Raw genomic sequence first — 21,867 nt, forward strand, 5'->3', positions numbered from 1 at the left:
CATACAACATACGAATGCCTCATGATCCAGACGAGCATCGGATCAGGCCCTGCAACACAGAAAGAAAGGCAACAAACAATTAACTTAACACAGCTTCTAACTCATAATAGGTTTGGGCGAACATACGACTGGAATCTTGAAGATTCCCACCTCCCAATTCTCCGAACCACATCCTCACCAAGGCCCCACCTAGCGGCCTCAGTCGCTGCCCCGATCCTGAAGGAGTGACCACTATATTGTGTTGCAGGTAAGCCCGCTGCCGCCAAACATTTCCTAAAAACAGAAATAAACTGAAAACGGGACAAGAAAGACCCATTTTCGTGCACCAAGAATGGCTCGTCTAACACCCCGCCCTTTGCCATGTACTTCTTCACGGATGCCACCGGGCACACCGGGGATCCTTCAACATTGAACAACACCACTTTGCACCCTTTCCCATACACGTCCGTTTTTGAAGCCTTAATAAACACTACCACCTTATTCCCTTCGACATCCACGTTTTCTCTTAACAAAATACCTTTTTTACTAACGGACGGGCTAACCAACTCACCTAACCGAAATGCCCCAAAGAAGGCCAAAGAAAAGGCTGCACAGAACAGAACCACTTCCCATTCGGAAAAACACACCTCTTGCAACTTCCGCTCAATGGCTGAGAGCACCTCATAAGATACGGGTCGGCGACCGTCCGAAGCCTTCCAGCCTTTCTTCCAACCACGAACAACTTGTCGAACCAAGAAGGATTTCGTTATATCCTTACCCCCCCTCCATTTAAGGTTGAAGGCTAGCCCCGCCAGAAACTTATTCAAACGTGTCACAGACCAACCTGCCTCCCAATGATGACCTAAGAACAACAACAAACCATACTCCTCCTCCATATCCTGGTCCATACTTGACATCCAGGATTCCCACAAGCTCCAAGCCTGATTATAATGAGACCAAGATGAATCCGCGAGCGATTTGGTAAATAACTCTGTTACGGCCCTCGCGGCAGGTTCCACAACTCCACTGGACAATCCCGGCCCGCGCTCTCCGCCTGTGGTGCCAAATCCCGGAAAAGCTGCCACTGAAATTGAGAAAGAGCAACAACTATTGGATCAGGCGCTGACAAGCTAACTTCAGATACAATCCATAAGTTAAACTTAAGACCCAGGAAAACCAAGTGCTGCAAGACCTTCACTACTGCAGGCGTAGCCGCTGACAACGAGTTTACCGCCGTCACCGTTCCAACATGCTCACAATGAAAAGAAATCTTCAAATTCCTCAATTTGTCACCCCACAGGGCCAACGCAACTACCCTGGGGAACAAATGCAACAGTAGCCGGTTGTTTGTTAACCCCTCCTCCTTCCATTCTTCCGGCCAAGCCGCTGCTGACCAGCTACCATGAAAGAAAAGACCAAAGCCACTCATTTCAACGACATGCACCAAAATGCCCAAGGAGGTAGCATCTGCCACCGGCTGAATCCACAGAGATCTGCCATTGTACTCGTCCAGAAAATCCGCCCACATCTTCAAATCGTCCCAAAACTCTTTCTTTATCCTGATGAAATGCAAAGGGGACTTTACCCCTACTGTTGCCAAGGATAGGCGGCGGCAGAACGCTCGACCCATCGGCATGATCCTACATGCAAAGTTCAGTTTCCCTAACAACGATTGCAAACTGCGCAAATTTATCTTCTTCAAACCAATCGTATTAACCACATCTTGGCGCAACGCGGTAACCTTGTCTGCAGGTAGCCTACATTCCATTGCTACCGTGTCGATTTCAATGCCTAGGAAGCTCAACACTGTCACCGGACCAACTGTTTTATCCTCCGCCAAAGGCACCCCGAAGTTTTTTGTCACACTCTCCATTGTATGCAACAAAATCGAACAATCTGCTGATTCCGCTGGCCCTATAAACAGAAAGTCATCCAGATACTGCGAACATGAGCGTATCCCAGACACATCTTTCACCACCCATTCTAGGAACGTGCTGAAGGCCTCAAAGTAAGCACATGAAATCGAGCAACCCATGGGAAGACAACGATCAACAAAGAAGCCGCCATCCCAAAAACAACCCAATAAATGCAAACTGTCAGGATGAACTGGCAACAAACGAAAGGCCGCTTCGATGTCGGTCTTAGCCAGCTTAGCCCCCTTTCCACATGCTCTAACCCACTCCATCGCTGAATCGAATGATAAGTACGACACCGAACTCAACTCGGGATCAATACCATCATTAACCGAAGATCCCTTCGGAAATGACAGGTGATGGATTAACCTAAATTTATTAGGTTCTTTCTTAGGGACCACGCCAAGAGGTGACACCCTCAGATTTGCAATCGGAGGGGCGACAAACGGGCCTGCCATTCTTCCCAGAGCAACTTCCTTATTCAACTTCTCCGACACGACCTCCGGGAATTGTAACGCCGATTTCAAATTTTTTCTTTTTAAACTAACATCCTGCTCAACATAAGGGATTTTGAAACCCTCCTTAAAACCGTCGCGCAATAAAACTGCAGCTGACCTACCAGGGTATCTACTTAGAAAGGCCTCCATCACGACCCACTGCACCGGAGTCACCCCTTTTGTCAGCTGAATCTCCAACTTTTTGCCTGTTACCCCTGAAACATTTTGAAGCGCTATGCACCCCCCCGCAGGTTGAACACTCGTGCCTATATTTACACTTGCTCCCGAATCTGCATATGCCATCATTGAAGGCGAAACACAGTCCCTTCTGCAAAGCCGCCGAGTGTCCTGACTGCCCTGAACTCCCGGCGCCCCCGTGAAAAGGCTGGCTAGTCTGACCTAAACGGGACGGGACCATAACTCTCATCCACAACGCTATGTCCTTGTGATCCCACCTGATACTTGGCCTAAAAGCCTTACGCTGACGAAACTGTTCGTCATAGCGTAACCAACCCTGTCCCCCATAGGTCCTGTAAGCCTCCCCTATGGCATCTAAGTAACAAAATAATGCCGAGCAATTTTCCGGGGCCTTCTCCCCGATTACGCTAGCCATAATAGCGAAAGCTTGCAGCCAATTTGAAAATGATCTGGGAATCAGCCTATATTTCCGTTTCTCCTCATCTTCTTTTTTAGAGTCCTCCCTTCTAGGTCTATCCAAATTAAATCTCTCTAGGGGTAAAAGAGAAAATATTTCTATGTACTCCCCTTTCCAGATTTTTTCCCTAACCTCTTGTTTTAAATGTGCCCCTAACGGGCCCTCGAAGCAGACATAGACCTCCCCCCTAGCCGCATCGTCTAGTTGCGGTACATCCTCCTTTTCCTTATCCTGCAAAGCTCCCTCACCTGGTGCATCAATTCCTGACCCGGGCCCTGTGGATAGCGCTGGTGCTGTTCCGTCCTTCTCCCTTGATGAGCTCCGCGTGTCCGCCGCAGGACCCGCACTGCTGGATGTACCCGTAACTTCAGACAACTGTCTAGACCCCTCAAACGACCCGGTATTTCCCAACCAAGCAGCTGACGGCAAAGACCCCCTGCTAAGACCGGACCCCCACAAGCCCGCTAGCTCCCCTAAACCTCTAAGGATTAAACCCATACCCCCGCTAGCAACTCCCGAAGTAATGTCACTATTCCTAGCTTCAGGGGAAACTATGCCTGGCAAATTAAAGATAGGGAAAATGTTCTCACCTAGCTGCCTGGGTGCTGTGAGCCCAGCAGCCGAAGATCCAGCTCCCAGCCGAAGGTGTCCTGCATCCCGACCGGCTTGATCCGCGATGTTGCCCGCCGAACTCCTGGCGGCCGTATCCGTGTCCTGGCGACTCGGTGATGCCGTCGACTGCCCTGGTGCTGCGGAAAGGGAAAAGGCCGAGCCAGCATCCTGCCGCCCGATGGAAGATGTGCGGCTCCTTGCCACGGATACGTCCCCGGCACTGCGTACCGAAGCGACGGAATGTCGCCTGCCGGAGTCCGGAAAATTTCCGCCACCACCAGCAGAGGACGCAGATCCAGGAAAGTTCCGGCCATCACCAGCAGAGGGCGCAGATCCAGGAAAATCCCGGCCATCACCAGCAGAGGGCGCAGCTGCAGGAAAATCCCGGCCAACACCAGCAGAGGGCGCAGAACTTGCAATATCCAGGCCACCACCAGCAGAGGGCGCTGCTGCGTTGAAGACTCCAGAGCTGTGCACTGCAGAAGGCCGCACGCTGATGCCAGGGCCAGCCGACTGCCGCCCGCATAATCCTCGGCGCTGAGGGGCCACCGCACCTGACCCCCGTCTCCTCGGCTGTCGCTGCCTCCCACGCTGAGCGGCGCCAGCGGGCATGCTGGCGGCCGCCGTACCGGCTCCTGCTCCTGCCGCCCCACGTCGCCCGGACACTGAAGGAGGGGAGGAAGGATCCACCCCCCGTTGTAGGCCCCGCCGCACTGGAGGATTCCTCCCGGCGCCGCGCTGTGAGGTGGAGGGAACAGCGCTGCTTACCGGAGGGTCCGCAGAGGGGCTCCTATTTTGGCGCCAGGCCCTGGGGATGATGTCCGGGCTTAGGCGCGCCGGAGGCCTAGTCCTCCGCGGCCGGCGCCCGTCCTGCGGTGCCTGCGATGGTGCTCCCGATGTCCCCTGGAGAAGGCTGTTAACGGATGCATTCAGCCAATCTGTCCCCTGGGAGCTGGCTGCCGTCCGGAGACGCTGGAGGATCGCTTCAACGTCCATTCTGGTAAGTGTGACAGAGATTCCTCACTTGTCACGCAGGCACCTAAAATGGATGCCTGCGTGAGGAGCGTGCCCCTTTTTATGTGCCCCCTCCCCACAGTCCCCTAGTTCCACCCCTTATTTTCAAAAAATGCCCCTAAAGCCACCCCTCAAGTTCCCAGTTAACCCCTTACCACCGTATCCCTTCTAACTGCTCCAGCTCCCCAGGTCCCACGTAACCCCGTCATGGCGGCCTCCCTTTACGTGCCGTGGGCCCCCAGTACGGCCTTTCTTGAATATCTGATCACACATCATTACTGCCGCTTACATTCGCAGTGTTTGCCGTCTTCCTTCAGTTGATAATTCTGTCGACAGCGACACTGGTAATGAGCCACAGTGATCTGGACGCAGTCGTGCTCACAGCCACCATTTCCCAGGGAGCAAGAATACAGGGCTAAGATAAAAAGAGAAGCAAGCATAAGTACATAAAAAACATCAGGGGTGGGAGATTTCAGCAGAATCAGTACCTAGACATTGCGGGAGAATGAACTGTTTACTTGGAACAAACAGCAATCATTATCTGCATCATCAAAATATGGAAGATTACATCCCCAGAGGGAGTAACGGCGAAACACATGTTCAGGTGGGCAAGCACCATTCTGCAATCAGGTATCGTTTGTTATGCTACTTCTCCAGTGGGGTTACGTAGAGACTTGTCCAGTTACTATTTTCTCATCTCATGATATATTTTTTTATTTAATACTTCTATTACCTCTAGCTTTTTTACATAAATAGAGCACAATATCTTTTGACAAAATATTTTAAGCTTAATCTAATAGTAAATAAATAAAATTATACATACAATGTTAAGACATTAAAAATACTACAGAACAGTGAGTGTTTACATCAACTACTAACAAAAAAGATACAAAAAGGATTGCATAGGATACAAAAAAGTACATACATAGTCAACAATACTGAAAATGAATACTTCAATAAAGGCTGGATCCAACAATGATAAGTATTAGACATTGTTATGTACATGGACAAAGGATATACAAGAAAGGGGAAATATGTCAAATCTGACTGAATATAAATATAATCATAGATATAAATAAGGATGCACAGTGTCATAAAAGAGACCTCACCAGTTCGGAAAAACGCAATGGACAAGCGTTTCGCACCTAGCTTCATCAGGTGCATATGTGATAGGTCTTTTAGATTTGTAGACATACATTGTTTTGCCTCTTGTCTGACTTGTATGCCTAATAAACCTGTACCAAATTACCTGTTACATCATACGTGGTGGTAATCCTGAACAGATCAGCGTGTGAACATTACACCTTTATCTGCGTTGTATCTATTCTATTTTATTATTGCTTATATTGTATTTGTATATCAATAAAGTAAATTACTTGGATAATCTATGGCATGGTGTTTACACTTATTGTATAGGAATTGATGATTACAGGTTAGAAATTTACACAAATCGGACCCAGAGAGGTCACATAATGCAATCCACATATAAACTACATGCACATGAACAAACTATAACAGTTATCAAAGCCCTGTCTGCCATCTTCTGAAGATAGTCCCTTCACAGTATGAGCCTGCAGCAGTAGGACAGGACCGAGGACACTGTTCTTCCAGACTCATAAATAGAATGGCAGAACTATAGATGAAGTGGATTTTAACACAGTTACTGTAGTAGGATAGAGAAAGTTGGACGGCACGTGACTGAAGATTTATATTCTATTTAGGGTTCAGGGAATGATGAAAAGCGATGTAGCATCGACTTTAGCTATTCATGTGGGGCAGACGGACCTTTTGGGTGCACCCAAGTTCAGGCCTCCAAACCTGACTCTAAGCCCTACAGTCAAGAATTATATAAAAGAAATATGTAAATTTAAAGGGGTTGTCCAGGCTTGGGGTTCACTATGTGACTGCAGACTTGTGATTCCTCCCAGCGTGCAGTGCCAGCGCCAGGAGTGGGCATGAGTGACTTCGAGTACGTGTTTTCCCTACATGAGGTCACATGCTGACTAGACGTGCTAGGTCTCTCTCAATACAAGTGAATTGATCGAGGCCGGACACGTCTAGTAGAAATGTGGCTGAAAATATGCAAATTGCACACTTGCCGTCACATGACCGCCCGCTCCAGGTGATGGAAAATTCTGACAGCATGCACTGTGCGCTGAGAAGTCACAACTCTGCAGTCACAAAGTGACTGGAGGCTTAAGCCCCAACCCTGGACAACCCCTTTGAGGGTAAACTCATGAACCAGGAAGAACTCATAAGATGATATCAGTATTATAAATGGTACGTAATAGGTGTGGGGGTATTACCCCTATTCAGTTGGGGTAAAGAAGCAGTCACCCCTCTAACCGCTATACAATTGAATCCCATATTTGCCTCCAACACTTTTTGTGGCCTTTTTTGACCCTAGCGAGGATTAGAACAAAGGTTCATCGCTGAATAATCAGTATATATATTGCACTCATGGTGCCAACACAAGCTGAGGCAGAACGTGGCACAATGTAGACACTTAATACCTTGATGAATAATTCCCAATGTTTTATTATTTCCCCTATTCACTGGATACAGAAGAACGTGTTGTGGTTCCTGCAGAGAGTTGCATTGGCGCAGCTGCTAATACTGCTGGAACGATTAGGAATAGAAATGTTAGTTTTGCTGATTAGAACAAATCCGTAGCATGTCTGGAAGCATAAGGCCAAAGGGATGAGGAATTCTAAAAAGTCTCTCTGGGTAACTTCTCTTCTGCCAACAAGGAAAAGTTGGAATAAAATAAAGGCTGAAAACTCATCTAAAGATACTTTGCCAGTTCGAATTATTAGGAGTATTTTACACGTGTACAGGTGTGGCAAAAGTTTTGAGACGGTCACAGATTTTGATTTTCACAAAGATTGCTCTTTCAATTTTTATAGTGGCAATCAGCATTAAATCTAGATTGTTATAAAAAGTGATCAGAGGAATTGCAAAAAAATTGCAAAGTCGTTCCAATCCATGAAAACAAGCACAAACCCAAATCAAAGAGACAAGTCCAGTTGCTGTGAAGAAGACTTCAGGCTGCCCATGAAAGTCCAACAAGAAGCGTCAGAACCTTCTCCTAAAGAAGATTCAGCTACAGGAATGACTTAAAACCAGTGCAGAGCTTGCTCTGGAACGGCAGCAGGCAGGTGTTGGTGCATCTGCACGCACAATGAGGCAACAGCTTTTGGAGACTGGTCTAATGGAGAGCAGCAAAGAAACCACTTCTTTCCAAGGAGAACATCAAGGGCAGACTAACACTCTACAGGGTACGGTTATTTTCTCTTATACTGTAAAGCCCCCTTCAGACTGGGACATCTGGAAGAATGATTGTCCGGAGAAGGATAGGTGAGCGCTGTCATGATACCTGTGTCATACCAACAGTAAAGCATTCTGAAACCATTCTTGTATGGGGGGGGGAATTTCATCCATTGAGGGGGTTTACCCACAATTTTGCCCAAAAACACTGCCATGACTAAAGAATGGGATTTAAAAGTCCTCCAAGGGCAACTTCACCCAACCATCCAGGAGCAATGTGGTGATGGACAATGCTTTTTTTCAGCATGATGGATACCATGTCACAAGGCAAAATCGATAAGTGGCTCGGTAAACAAAACAGTAAAACTCCCCAGATCTCAATTTCATTGGGTCAATCCTCAAAAACACAGAAATTGTGATAAACGCCAAGCACTGATTAAGCAAGAATGAGCTGTCATCAGTCTGGGTTTGGCCCAGAAGTAGATATTCAGCTACCGGGGGAAGGTCAGAAGTCTAGAAAAACAAATGACCTCACTGTATATATTTTCTTCACATAAACTGGATGTATTTGACAGTAAAAGTTTAATAATTAAATATGGTACTTATAATTGCACTTTAGTAACCATAGAAACATCCAACTAAAAGATCTAAATACACCAAATCAGCAAACTTTATGAAACCCAAACTTTTGTGTAAGTCTCAAAACTTTTGGCCATAACTGTATTATATGATACCAAGATAATTTAGTATTCAGATTAGTGATGGGCGAACTCGAGGTTGTTCGGGTCCAGCGGGTTCAGCCAAACATCTAAAAAAAAAGTTTGGTTTGGATACTCGAAAGGTGCCCGAACATCCGTTTGCCATGACAGCATGGCAAACACAGGCTCTGATTGGCAGTAACATTAATAGTATACAGTATATCACAAAAGTAAGTACACCCCTCAAATTGTTTAAAATATTTTACTATATCTTTTCATGGGACAACACTGAAGATATGACACTTTCATACAATGTAAAGTAGTCGGTGTACCGCTGTGGCTTGCATCTCTTTACCAGGCACTGTATAGTAATCTGGTATAATAATAGCTAATTGCTCTTTTGCACTTTAGGTGCAAAGTTAAAAAGTTTCTTCCTCATTTTTATTATTTAGCAGGCATTTGAGTTACCTGCAGATCTTGTGGGGGGCCGAGTGCAAACGATTGTGTAATAGACTACCAAGAATGCGCAGCTCAGCAGACAGGAGCACATGGTCCTGAATACAGATTCCATAGAAAGTATGGGCTTTACAGAGTAATAGACTCCCGAGAAGGGTGCTGCTCAGCAGACAGGAGCACATGGTCCTGAATACAGATTCCATAGAAAGCATGAGCTTTACAGAGTAATAGACTCCTGAGAAGTGCACAGCTCAGCAGACAGGAGCACACGGTCCTGAATACAGATTCCATAGAAAGCATGGGCTTTACAGAGTAATAGACCCCCGAGAAGTGCACAGCTCAGCAGACAGGAGCACATGGTCCTGAATACAGATTCCATAGAAAGCATGGGCTTTACAGAGTAATAGACTCCCGAGAAGTGTGCTGCTCAGCAGACAGGAGCACACAGTCCTGAATACAGATTATATAGAAAGCATGGGCTTTACAGAGTAATAGACTCCTGAGAAGTGTGCTGCTCAGCAGACAGGAGCACACAGTCCTGAATACAGATTCTATAGAAAGCATGGGCATTACAGAGTAATAGACTCCCGAGAAGTGTGCTGCTCAGCAGACAGGAGCACACGGTCCTGAATACAGATTCCATAGAAAGCATGGGCATTACAGAGTAATAGACTCCCGAGAAGTGTGCTGCTCAGCAGACAGGAGCACACGGTCCTGAATACAGATTACATAGAAAGCATGGGCTTTACAGAGTAATAGACTCCCGAGAAGTGTGCTGCTCAGCAGACAGGAGCACACAGTCCTGAATACAGATTACATAGAAAGCATGGGCTTTACAGAGTAATAGACTCCCGAGAAGTGCACAGCTCAGCAGACAGGAGCACATGGTCCTGAATACAGATTCTATAGAAAGCATGGGCTTTACAGAGTAATAGACTCCCGAGAAGTGTGCTGCTCAGCAGACAGGAGCACACAGTCCTGAATACAGATTATATAGAAAGCATGGGCTTTACAGAATAATAGACTCCTGAGAAGTGTGCTGCTCAGCAGACAGGAGCACACGGTCCTGAATACAGATTCCATAGAAAGCATGGGCTTTACAGAGTAATAGACTCCCGAGAAGTGTGCTGCTCAGCAGACAGGAGCACACAGTCCTGAATACAGATTATATAGAAAGCATGGGCTTTACAGAGTAATAGACTCCTGAGAAGTGTGCTGCTCAGCAGACAGGAGCACACGGTCCTGAATACAGATTCCATAGAAAGCATGGGCTTTACAGAGTAATAGACTCCCGAGAAGTGCGCTGCTCAGCAGACAGGAGCACACGGTCCTGAATACAGATTCTATAGAAAGCATGGGCTTTACAGAGTAATAGACTCCCGAGAAGTGTGCTGCTCAGCAGACAGGAGCACACGGTCCTGAATACAGATTCCATAGACAGCATGGGCTTTACAGAGTAATAGACTCCCGAGAAGTGTGCTGCTCAGCAGACAGGAGCACACAGTCCTGAATACAGATTCCATAGAAAGCATGGGCTTTACAGAGTAATAGACTCCCGAGAAGTGCGCTGCTCAGCAAACAGGAGCACACGGTCCTGAATACAGATTCTATAGAAAGCATGGGCTTTACAGAGTAATAGACTCCCGAGAAGTGCGCTGCTCAGCGGACAGGGGCACACGGTCCTGAATCCAGATTCTATAGAAAGCATGGGCTTTACAGAGTAATAGACTCCCGAGAAGTGCGCTGCTCAGCGGACAGGGGTACACGGTCCTGAATACAGATTCCATAGAAAGCATGGGCTTTACAAGTAATAGACTCCCGAGAAGTGCGCAGCTCAGCAGACAGGAGCACACAGTCCTGAATACAGATTCCATAGAAAGCATGGGCTTTACAGAGTAATAGACCCCCGAGAAGTGTGCTGCTCAGCAGACAGGAGCACATGGTCCTGAATACAGATTCTATAGAAAGCATGGGCTTTACAGAGTAATAAACTCCCGAAAAGTGCGCTGCTCAGCAGACAGGAGCACACGGTCCTGAATACAGATTCTATAGAAAGCATGAGCTTTACAGAGTAATAGACTCCCAAGAAGTGTGCTGCTCAGCAGACAGGAGCGCACAGTCCTGAATACAGATTCCATAGAAAGCATGGGCTTTACAAGTAATAGACTCCCGAGAAGTGCGCTGCTCGGCAGACAGGAGCACACGGTGCTGAATACAGATTCCATAGAAAGCATGGGCTTTACATTGTAATAGACTCCAGAGAAGTGTGCTGCTCAGCAGACAGGAGCACACGGTCCTGAATACAAATTCCATAGAAAGCATGGGCTTTACAGTGTAATAGACCCCCAAGAAGTGTGCTGCTCAGCAGACAGGAGCACATGGTCCTGAATACAGATTCCATAGAAAGCATGGGCTTTACAGAGTAATAAACTCCAGAGAAGTGCGGTGCTCAGCAGACAGGAGCACACAGTCCTGAATACAGATTCGATAGAGAGCATGGGCTTTACAGAGTAATAGACTCCCGAGAAGTGCGCTGCTCAGCGGACAGGGGCACACGCTCCTGAATACAGATTCCATAGAAAGCATGGGCTTTACTGAGTAATAGACCCCCGAGAAGTGCGCTGCTCAGCGGACAGGGGCACACGGTCCTGAATACAGATTCCATAGAAAGCATGGGCTTTACAAGTAATAGACTCCCGAGAAGTGCGCAGCTCAGCAGACAGGAGCACACAGTGCTGAATACAGATTCCATAGAAAGCATGGGCTTTACAGAGTAATAGACTCCCGAGAAGTGTGCTGCTCAGCAGACAGGAGCACACGGTCCTGAATACAGATTCCATAGAAAGCATGGGCTTTACAGAGTAATAGACCCCCGAGAAGTGTGCTGCTCAGCAGACAGGAGCACATGGTCCTGAATACAGATTCTATAGAAAGCATGGGCTTTACAGAGTAATAAACTCCCGAAAAGTGCGCTGCTCAGCAGACAGGAGCACACGGTCCTGAATACAGATTCTATAGAAAGCATGGGCTTTACAGAGTAATAGACTCCCGAGAAGTGTGCTGCTCAGCAGACAGGAGCACACAGTCCTGAATACAGATTCTATAGAAAGCATGGGCTTTACAGAGTAATAGACTCCCGAGAAGTGCGCTGCTCAGCAGACAGGAGCACACAGTCCTGAATACAGATTCTATAGAATGCATGAGCTTACAGAGTAATAGACTCCCAAGAAGTGTGCTGCTCAGCAGACAGGAGCCCACAGTCCTGAATACAGATTCCATAGAACGCATGGGCTTTACAAGTAATAGACTCCCGAGAAGTGTGCTGCTCGGCAGACAGGAGCACACGGTCCTGAATACAGATTCCATAGAAAGCATGGGCTTTACAGAGTAATAGACTCCCGAGAAGTGCGCTGCTCAGCAAACAGGAGCACACGGTCCTGAATACAGATTCCATAGAAAGCATGGGCTTTACAGAGTAATAGACTCCCGAGAAGTGTGCTGCTCGGCAGACAGGAGCACACGGTCCTGAATACAGATTCCATAGAAAGCATGGGCTTTACAGAGTAATAGACTCCCGAGAAGTGTGCTGCTCAGCAGACAGGAGGACACGGTCCTGAACAGTGATTCCATAGAAAGCATGGGCTTTACAGAGTAATAGACTCCCGAGAAGTGCGCTGCTGAGCAGACAGGAGCACACGGTCCTGAATACAGATTCTATAGAAAGCATGGGCTTTACACAGTAATAGACTCCCGAGAAGTGCGCTGCTCAGCAGACAGGAGCACACGGTCCTGAATACAGATTCTATAGAGAGCATGGGCTTTAGAGTAATAGACTCCCGAGAAGTGCGCTGCTCAGCAGACAGGAGCACACGGTCCTGAATACAGATTCCATAGAAAGCGTGAGCTTTACAGAGTAATAGACTCCCGAGAAGTGTGCTGCTCAGCAGACAGGAGCACACGGTCCTGAATACAGATTCTATAGAAAACATGGACTTTACAGAGTAGTAGACTCCCGAGAAGTGCGCTGCTCAGCGGACAGGGGCACATGGTCCTGAATACAGATTCCATAGAAATCATGGGCGTTACAGAGTAATAGACCCCCGAGAAGTGCGCTGCTCAGCAGACAGGAGCACATGGTCCTGAATACAGATTCTATAGAAAGCATGAGCTTTGCAGTGCAATAGACCCATGAGAAGTGCGCTGCTCAGCAGACAGGAGCACACACACAGACTGTAGAAAGGATTCAATAGAAAGCAAAGACAACGCAAGAAAGGCCGTACTGGGGGCCCACGGCACGTAAAGGGAGGCCGCCATGACGGGGTTACGTGGGACCTGGGGAGCTGGAGCAGTTAGAAGGGATACGGTGGTAAGGGGTTAACTGGGAACTTGAGGGGTGGCTTTAGGGGCATTTTTTGAAAATAAGGGGTGGAACTAGGGGACTGTGGGGAGGGGGCACATAAATAGGGGCACGCTCTTCACGCAGGCATCCATTTTAGGTGCCTGCGTGACAAGTGAGGAATCTCTGTCACACTTACCAGAATGGACGTTGAAGCGATCCTCCAGCGTCTCCGGACGGCAGCCAGCTCCCAGGGGACAGATTGGCTGAATGCATCCGTTAACAGCCTTCTCCAGGGGACATCGGGAGCACCATCGCAGGCACCGCAGGACGGGCGCCGGCCGCGGAGGACTAGGCCTCCGGCGCGCCTAAGCCCGGACATCATCCCCAGGGCCCGGCGCCGAAATAGGAGCCCCTCTGCGGACCCTCCGGTAAGCAGCGCTGTTCCCTCCACCTCACAGCGCGGCGCCGGGAGGAATCCTCCAGTGCGGCGGGGCCTACAACGGGGGGTGGATCCTTCCTCCCCTCCTTTAGTGTCCGGGCGACGTGGGGCGGCAGGAGCAGGAGCCGGTACGGCGGCCGCCAGCATGCCCGCTGGCGCCGCTCAGCGTAGGAGGCAGCAACAGCCGAGGAGACGGGGGTCAGGTGCGGTGGCCCCTCAGCGCCGAGGATTATGCGGGCGGCAGTCGGCTGGCCCTGGCATCAGCGTGCGGCCTTCTGCAGTGCACAGCTCTGGAGTCTTCAACGCAGCAGCGCCCTCTGCTGGTGGTGGCCTGGATATTGCAAGTTCTGCGCCCTCTGCTGGTGTTGGCCGGGATTTTCCTGCAGCTGCGCCCTCTGCTGGTGATGGCCGGGATTTTCCTGGATCTGCGCCCTCTGCTGGTGATGGCCGGAACTTTCCTGGATCTGCGTCCTCTGCTGGTGGTGGCGGAAATTTTCCGGATTCCGGCAGGCGACATTCCGTCGCTTCGGTACGCAGTGCCGGGGACGTATCCGTGGCAAGGAGCCGCACATCTTCCATCGGGCGGCAGGATGCTGGCTCAGCCTTTTCCCTTTCCGCAGCACCAGGGCAGTCGACGGCATCACCGAGTCGCCAGGACACGGATACGGCCGCCAGGAGTTCGGCGGGCAACATCGCGGATCAAGCCGGTCGGGATGCAGGACACCTTCGGCTGGGAGCTGGATCTTCGGCTGCTGGGCTCACAGCACCCAGGCAGCTAGGTGAGAACATTTTCCCTATCTTTAATTTGCCAGGCATAGTTTCCCCTGAAGCTAGGAATAGTGACATTACTTCGGGAGTTGCTAGCGGGGGTATGGGTTTAATCCTTAGAGGTTTAGGGGAGCTAGCGGGCTTGTGGGGGTCCGGTCTTAGCAGGGGGTCTTTGCCGTCAGCTGCTTGGTTGGGAAATACGGGGTCGTTTGAGGGGTCTAGACAGTTGTCTGAAGTTACGGGTACATCCAGCAGTGCGGGTCCTGCGGCAGACACGGGGAGCTCATCAAGGGAGAAGGACGGAACAGCACCAGGGCCTGGGTCAGGAATTGATGCACCAGGTGAGGGAGCTTTGCAGGATAAGGAAAAGGAGGATGTACCGCAACTAGACGATGCGGCTAGGGGGGAGGTCTATGTCTGCTTCGAGGGCCCGTTAGGGGCACATTTAAAACAAGAGGTTAGGGAAAAAATCTGGAAAGGGGAGTACATAGAAATATTTTCTCTTTTACCCCTAGAGAGATTTAATTTGGATAGACCTAGAAGGGAGGACTCTAAAAAAGAAGATGAGGAGAAACGGAGATATAGGCTGATTCCCAGATCATTTTCAAATTGGCTGCAAGCTTTCGCTATTATGGCTAGCGTAATCGGGGAGAAGGCCCCGGAAAATTGCTCGGCATTATTTTGTTACTTAGATGCCATAGGGGAGGCTTACAGGACCTATGGGGGACAGGGTTGGTTACGCTATGACGAACAGTTTCGTCAGCGTAAGGCTTTTAGGCCAAGTATCAGGTGGGATCACAAGGACATAGTGTTGTGGATGAGAGTTATGGTCCCGTCCCGTTTAGGTCAGACTAGCCAGCCTTTTCACGGGGGTGCCGGGAGTTCAGGGCAGTCAGGACACTCGGCGGCTTTGCAGAAGGGACTGTGTTTCGCCTTCAATGATGGCATATGCAGATTCGGGAGCAAGTGTAAATATAGGCACGAGTGTTCAACCTGCGGGGGGGTGCATAGCGCTTCAAAATGTTTCAGGGGTAACAGGCAAAAAGTTGGAGATTCAGCTGACAAAAGGGGTGACTCCGGTGCAGTGGGTCGTGATGGAGGCCTTTCTAAGTAGATACCCTGATAGGTCAGCTGCAGTTTTATTGCGCGACGGTTTTAAGGAGGGTTTCAAAATCCCTCATGTTGAGCAGGATGTTAGTTTAAAAAGAAAAAATTTGAAATCGGCGTTACAATTCCCGGAGGTCGTGTCGGAGAAGTTGAATAAGGAAGTTGCTCTGGGAAGAATGGCAGGCCCGTTTGTCGCCCCTCCGATTGCAAATCTGAGGGTGTCACCTCTTGGCGTGGTCCCTAAGAAAGAACCTAATAAATTTAGGTTAATCCATCACCTGTCATTTCCGAAGGGATCTTCGGTTAATGATGGTATTGATCCCGAGTTGAGTTCGGTGTCGTACTTATCATTCGATTCAGTGATGGAGTGGGTTAGAGCATGTGGAAAGGGGGCTAAGCTGGCTAAGACCGACATCGAAGTGGCCTTTCGTTTGTTCCCAGTTCATCCTGACAGTTTGCATTTATTGGGTTGTTTTTGGGATGGCGGCTTCTTTGTTGATCGTTGTCTTCCCATGGGTTGCTCGATTTCATGTGCTTACTTTGAGGCCTTCAGCACGTTCCTAGAATGGGTGGTGAAAGATGTGTCTGGGATACGCTCATGTTCGCACTATCTGGATGACTTTCTGTTTATAGGGCCAGCGGAATCAGCAGATTGTTCGATTTTGTTGCATACAATGGAGAGTGTGACAAAAAACTTCGGGGTGCCTTTGGCGGAGGATAAAACAGTTGGTCCGGTGACAGTGTTGAGCTTCCTAGGCATTGAAATCGACACGGTAGCAATGGAATGTAGGCTACCTGCAGACAAGGTTACCACGTTGCGCCAAGATGTGGTTAATACGATTGGTTTGAAGAAGATAAATTTGCGCAGTTTGCAATCGTTGTTAGGGAAACTGAACTTTGCATGTAGGATCATGCCGATGGGTCGAGCGTTCTGCCGCCGCCTATCCTTGGCAACAGTAGGGGTAAAGTCCCCTTTGCATTTCATCAGGATAAAGAAAGAGTTTCGGGACGATTTGAAGATGTGGGCGGATTTTCTGGACGAGTACAATGGCAGATCTCTGTGGATTCAGCCGGTGGCAGATGCTACCTCCTTGGGCATTTTGGTGCATGTCGTTGAAATGAGTGGCTTTGGTCTTTTCTTTCATGGTAGCTGGTCAGCAGCGGCTTGGCCGGAAGAATGGAAGGAGGAGGGGTAAACAAATAACCGGCTACTGTTGCATTTGTTCCCCAGGGTAGTTGCGTTGGCCCTGTGGGGTGACAAATTGAGGAATTTGAAGATTTCTTTTCATTGTGAGCATGTTGGAACGGTGACGGCGGTAAACTCGTTGTCAGCGGCTACGCCTGCAGTAGTGAAGGTCTTGCAGCACTTGGTTTTCCTGGGTCTTAAGTTTAACTTATGGATTGTATCTGAAGTTAGCTTGTCAGCGCCTGATCCAATAGTTGTTGCTCTTTCTCAATTTCAGTGGCAGCTTTTCCGGGATTTGGCACCACAGGCGGAGAGCGCGGGCCGGGATTGTCCAGTGGAGTTGTGGAACCTGCCGCGAGGGCCGTAACAGAGTTATTTACCAAATCGCTCGCGGATTCATCTTGGTCTCATTATTATCAGGCTTGGAGCTTGTGGGAATCCTGGATGTCAAGTATGGACCAGGATATGGAGGAGGAGTATGGTTTGTTGTTGTTCTTAGGTCATCATTGGGAGGCAGGTTGGTCTGTGACACGTTTGAATAAGTTTCTGGCGGGGCTAGCCTTCAACCTTAAATGGAGGGGGGGTAAGGATATAACGAAATCCTTCTTGGTTCGGCAAGTTGTTCGGGGTTGGAAGAAAGGCTGGAAGGCTTCGGACGGTCGCCGACCCGTATCTTATGAGGTGCTCTCAGCCATTGGGCGGAAGTTGCAAGAGGTGTGTTTTTCCGAATGGGAAGTGGTTCTGTTCCGTGCAGCCTTTTCTTTGGCCTTCTTTGGGGCATTTCGGTTAGGTGAGTTGGTTAGCCCGTCCGTTAGTAAAAAAGGTATTTTGTTAAGAGAAAACGTGGATGTCGAAGGGAATAAGGTGGTAGTGTTTATTAAGGCTTCCAAAACGGACGTGTATGGGAAAGGGTGCAAAGTGGTGTTGTTCAATGTTGAAGGATCCCCGGTGTGCCCGGTGGCATCCGTGAAGAAGTACATGGCAAAGGGCGGGGTGTTAGACGAGCCATTCTTGGTGCACGAAAATGGGTCTTTCTTGTCCCGTTTTCAGTTTATTTCTGTTTTTAGGAAATGTTTGGCGGCAGCGGGCTTACCTGCAACACAATTTAGTGGTCACTCCTTCAGGATCGGGGCAGCGACTGAGGCCGCTAGGTGGGGCCTTGGTGAGGATGTGGTTCGGAGAATTGGGAGGTGGGAATCTTCAAGATTCCAGTCGTATGTTCGCCCAAACCTATTGTGAGTTAGAAGCTGTGTTAAGTTAATTGTTTGTTGCCTTTCTTTCTGTGTTGCAGGGCCTGATCCGATGCTCGTCTGGATCATGGGGCATTCGTATGTTGTATGGGCTGCGTTGCGTGCTGCGGTTCGTCCGGACGGTCGTCAGTTGGGTCTTTCTCGAGAGACAGTGACTTTACGATGGATCGGTAAAAGGGGGATGGTGTGGAAGGAATGGTTACCTGAATTTCATCGTTTTGTTAGACTGGATAGAGTGCCGGAGATCGTGGTGATACATTTAGGGGGGAATGATTTGGCTAAACGGTCTTGTAGGGAGCTGATTAAGGATATCAAATTCGATATCCTGAGGTTCTGGGTCATGTTTCCAAAAGTGTTGTTGGTGTGGTCCGACATCATTCCCCGTAAAAGATGGAGAGGTGCTAGATCACACGAGGGGGTGAACAGGGCCCGGATTAAAATAAACAGGGCCATATCTCGGTTTATGGTGAGGAATGGCGCGTTGGCCGTGAGACATGTGGACTTGGAATCGGGTCAAGGAGCTTACTGGAGAGCTGATGGCGTGCACCTGAACGCGGTGGGTAATGATATGTGGTGTTTGGCTATCCGTAGTGGCATTGAATTAAGCTTGAAGGTGTGGAGGGACATGAATGGCTAAGGTGTCAGGCCATTCGTGTTCGTGGCGGGGGTGGAGGTCCTCGAAGTCGGTGGAAATGGTAAATCGTGGTTCAATGGGGTGGGGATCTTGAGAGGTCCTGGACACCCCATGAGAGAATTTAACAAGGCGCGGTACGGTTATTCCGCGTGAGGTGGATTTATGGACCCCTGGCATGGGGGTGGGTTCGGTGGACCAGGATTGGTTGTTATCTATCCCTGAGCTGGTGCTTTACGGCTGGGGGTAAGACTCATCCTGGGCTGAACATTGTGGAGTTTTTGGGATACTGAGTTTTTTATAACTTTGGGGCTTCGAGGACCGCCCCTCCTATTCTGGGTTGTCATAAAAGTTCTGTTATCTTTTATTTAATAAAATGGCTGCTGTGGCCAATTAAATCCAACATATGTCTCCGTCTGCTGTTTTGAGTACGTTAGAAGTTTATTCTTTAGATTGTTAAGAGATCTGTTTAAGGGGGTTGGGGTAATTTTTTCCAGGTCACGGAACTCACGTATACCCTATGTCAAGAAAGGCCGTACTGGGGGCCCACGGCACGTAAAGGGAGGCCGCCATGACGGGGTTACGTGGGACCTGGGGAGCTGGAGCAGTTAGAAGGGATACGGTGGTAAGGGGTTAACTGGGAACTTGAGGGGTGGCTTTAGGGGCATTTTTTGAAAATAAGGGGTGGAACTAGGGGACTGTGGGGAGGGGGCACATAAAAAGGGGCACGCTCCTCACGCAGGCATCCATTTTAGGTGCCTGCGTGACAAGTGAGGAATCTCCCGCCCACCCTCCCTTTTTTGGTTAGGGTAATGGGGGGGGTGAAGTCGGCATATGTGGGCTTTTGGAGTATTGTTTTAAGAGGCGTCTAAATGTATTTATTTTGTTATGTGAATGCTGTCAGGGTATTGTCACGGCAGTTGGCGGGGGTGGAGGTCCTCGAAGTCGGTGGAAATGGTAAATCGTGGTTCAATGGGGTGGGGATCTTGAGAGGTCCTGGACACCCCATGAGAGAATTTAACAAGGCGCGGTATGGTTATTCCGCGTGAGGTGGATTTATGGACCCCTGGCATGGGGGTGGGTTCGGTGGACCAGGATTGGTTGTTATCTATCCCTGAGCTGGTGCTTTACGGCTGGGGGTAAGACTCATCCTGGGCTGAACATTGTGGAGTTTTTGGGATACTGAGTTTTTTATAACTTTGGGGCTTCGAGGACCGCCCCTCCTATTCTGGGTTGTCATAAAAGTTCTGTTATCTTTTATTTAATAAAATGGCTGCTGTGGCCAATTAAATCCAACATATGTCTCCGTCTGCTGTTTTGAGTACGTTAGAAGTTTATTCTTTAGATTGTTAAGAGATCTGTTTAAGGGGGTTGGGGTAATTTTTTCCAGGTCACGGAACTCACGTATACCCTATGTCATGCGTATTTCAGGCTGCGTGCGCTCAGATAGGAGTTAAGCTCCCCTGTTTGTTGAGATGCACACTTCTCAGGGGTCTATTACTTTACAAAGCCTGTGCTTTCTTTTGAATTGATACTCCGAGCTGAGTGCACGCTCAGATAGGAAGCTGTGAGCTCCTGTCTGCTAAGCTAGGCACATCATGGGGGTCTACTGTGCGATCAATGGGGGTCTCAGAACTCGGACCAATACAGTTTTGCAAACAATTCAAGTGCCTGCTGAATATGAAGAAAGTAAAAAATCGAGTTTACTTTTTTAAGGTGTTAACTATGTCTCACCACAAACTGACTGTCTCCAATAACAGCCAGCAGAGTGCACATCTTCGCTCATTGGTTCAGAGGGGTCCTACTTATATTTCTCCCCATATACATAAAATCTAGTGTCTGTGATCTTTATAGTTGGCGCTCCAGTGATACTCTGTAGACCTGGCCCCTGCATTACGCTGATTTACCACTCTGGATTCGTAGAGCGACAATCCGGGTAGTGATTGTAGCATTCCCAGATCTTACACAATGTAATGTTCCTCAGTAGTTTCTCCTGTTCTACTACAAAATGTCTAACATCAGGCAAGAGTTGGCGTACTGTCCACAGCCATTATGTTCTGTAGGACAGCACGCAGCTCTCTGCCACGTGGCAATCCCCTCCAAATCTCCGATAGTGCTAAGCTGCAAACTGACTGTTATTATATATGATTATTAAACAACCGCATTCCAATGGAGGACGGATAATAGGAACCAGAAGCGGATTTTGGGCAAATCGCTCTGAACTAAATATACTCGTACTGGCGGAGTGCAGCCTCCGGGCTCCTAACCCAATAATACCTCTTCTGTCTTGGGACTGACATAATGCTAGCGATTTTCTGGGAGTAAATTGGAGTCTTTCTCAACAGTTTATTTTATAGTAGTAAACTGACTGCAATTCATCTTATGCTAGGGTCAAACTACAACTCCCATCCTCCTTGGCGAGGAAGAAGGGTTTCCTACAGCAAGTAAACATAAGGTGCTCGGTGCTATCCATGAACAGAAGTCCAGAGCCCAAAGATCTCAATGCGAGAGTCCCTGACCCCCTTTAAAACTATCTTCATGGTGCACGTTCCCTTCTAAGCTGGCAACGGATATTTGTTCGTCGATCCAACTATCTGTGAAGGTATCTGCAGACAATTAGATGTGTATGAAGGACCATCAACATTAAATCATCAGCAGATTCCACCAAAATCTGCCAATATAAGCTTGGCCTACACACAAGGGGGAGTCAGGGACTAAGATCCTGTAGTACAATTGCTGGCATATGACCATGAGGGGCTATGGCTCTTGTTGACTATTGTGGTATAACAAGAACTGCTCACACCTCTGAAAGTAACCAACACCGGACCATTGGGGGACCTGTGGCTGCCACGTTTCCAAAAATATCACATTGTCAGTGCGGCGCCCCAGGGTCCTGGTCGTCGCAGTGGTATTGCTTTCCTCTCGGGGAGAGTGATGCTACGTTTGGAGGCAAAAAAGGATAACTGCATCCAGGTATCACAAACATGCAACATGTTCACACTCCAGACCAGAAGGGGAAGCTCTAGGCCTGCTTTAGGGGAACTCCCATATAAGAA

The 21,867-nt window shown here is 48.6% G+C and overlaps 1 protein-coding gene across 2 annotated transcripts in view; it reads right to left on the reverse strand.

The window, feature by feature from the left end:
- MEGF6 (multiple EGF like domains 6) overlaps positions 1–21,867 on the reverse strand; it is a 506,198-nt gene that overhangs the window by 88,718 nt on the left and 395,613 nt on the right. For both annotated transcript variants that reach the window (XM_069741497.1, XM_069741498.1), the window contains one exon: positions 4,960–5,085. In XM_069741497.1, coding sequence (XP_069597598.1) covers positions 4,960–5,085 — 126 coding nt within the window. The remainder of the gene's footprint in view (positions 1–4,959; positions 5,086–21,867) is intronic.

The sequence above is a fragment of the Ranitomeya imitator genome, chromosome 10, assembly GCF_032444005.1.
Source record: "Ranitomeya imitator isolate aRanImi1 chromosome 10, aRanImi1.pri, whole genome shotgun sequence".
NCBI classification, from domain to species: Eukaryota; Metazoa; Chordata; class Amphibia; order Anura; family Dendrobatidae; genus Ranitomeya; species Ranitomeya imitator.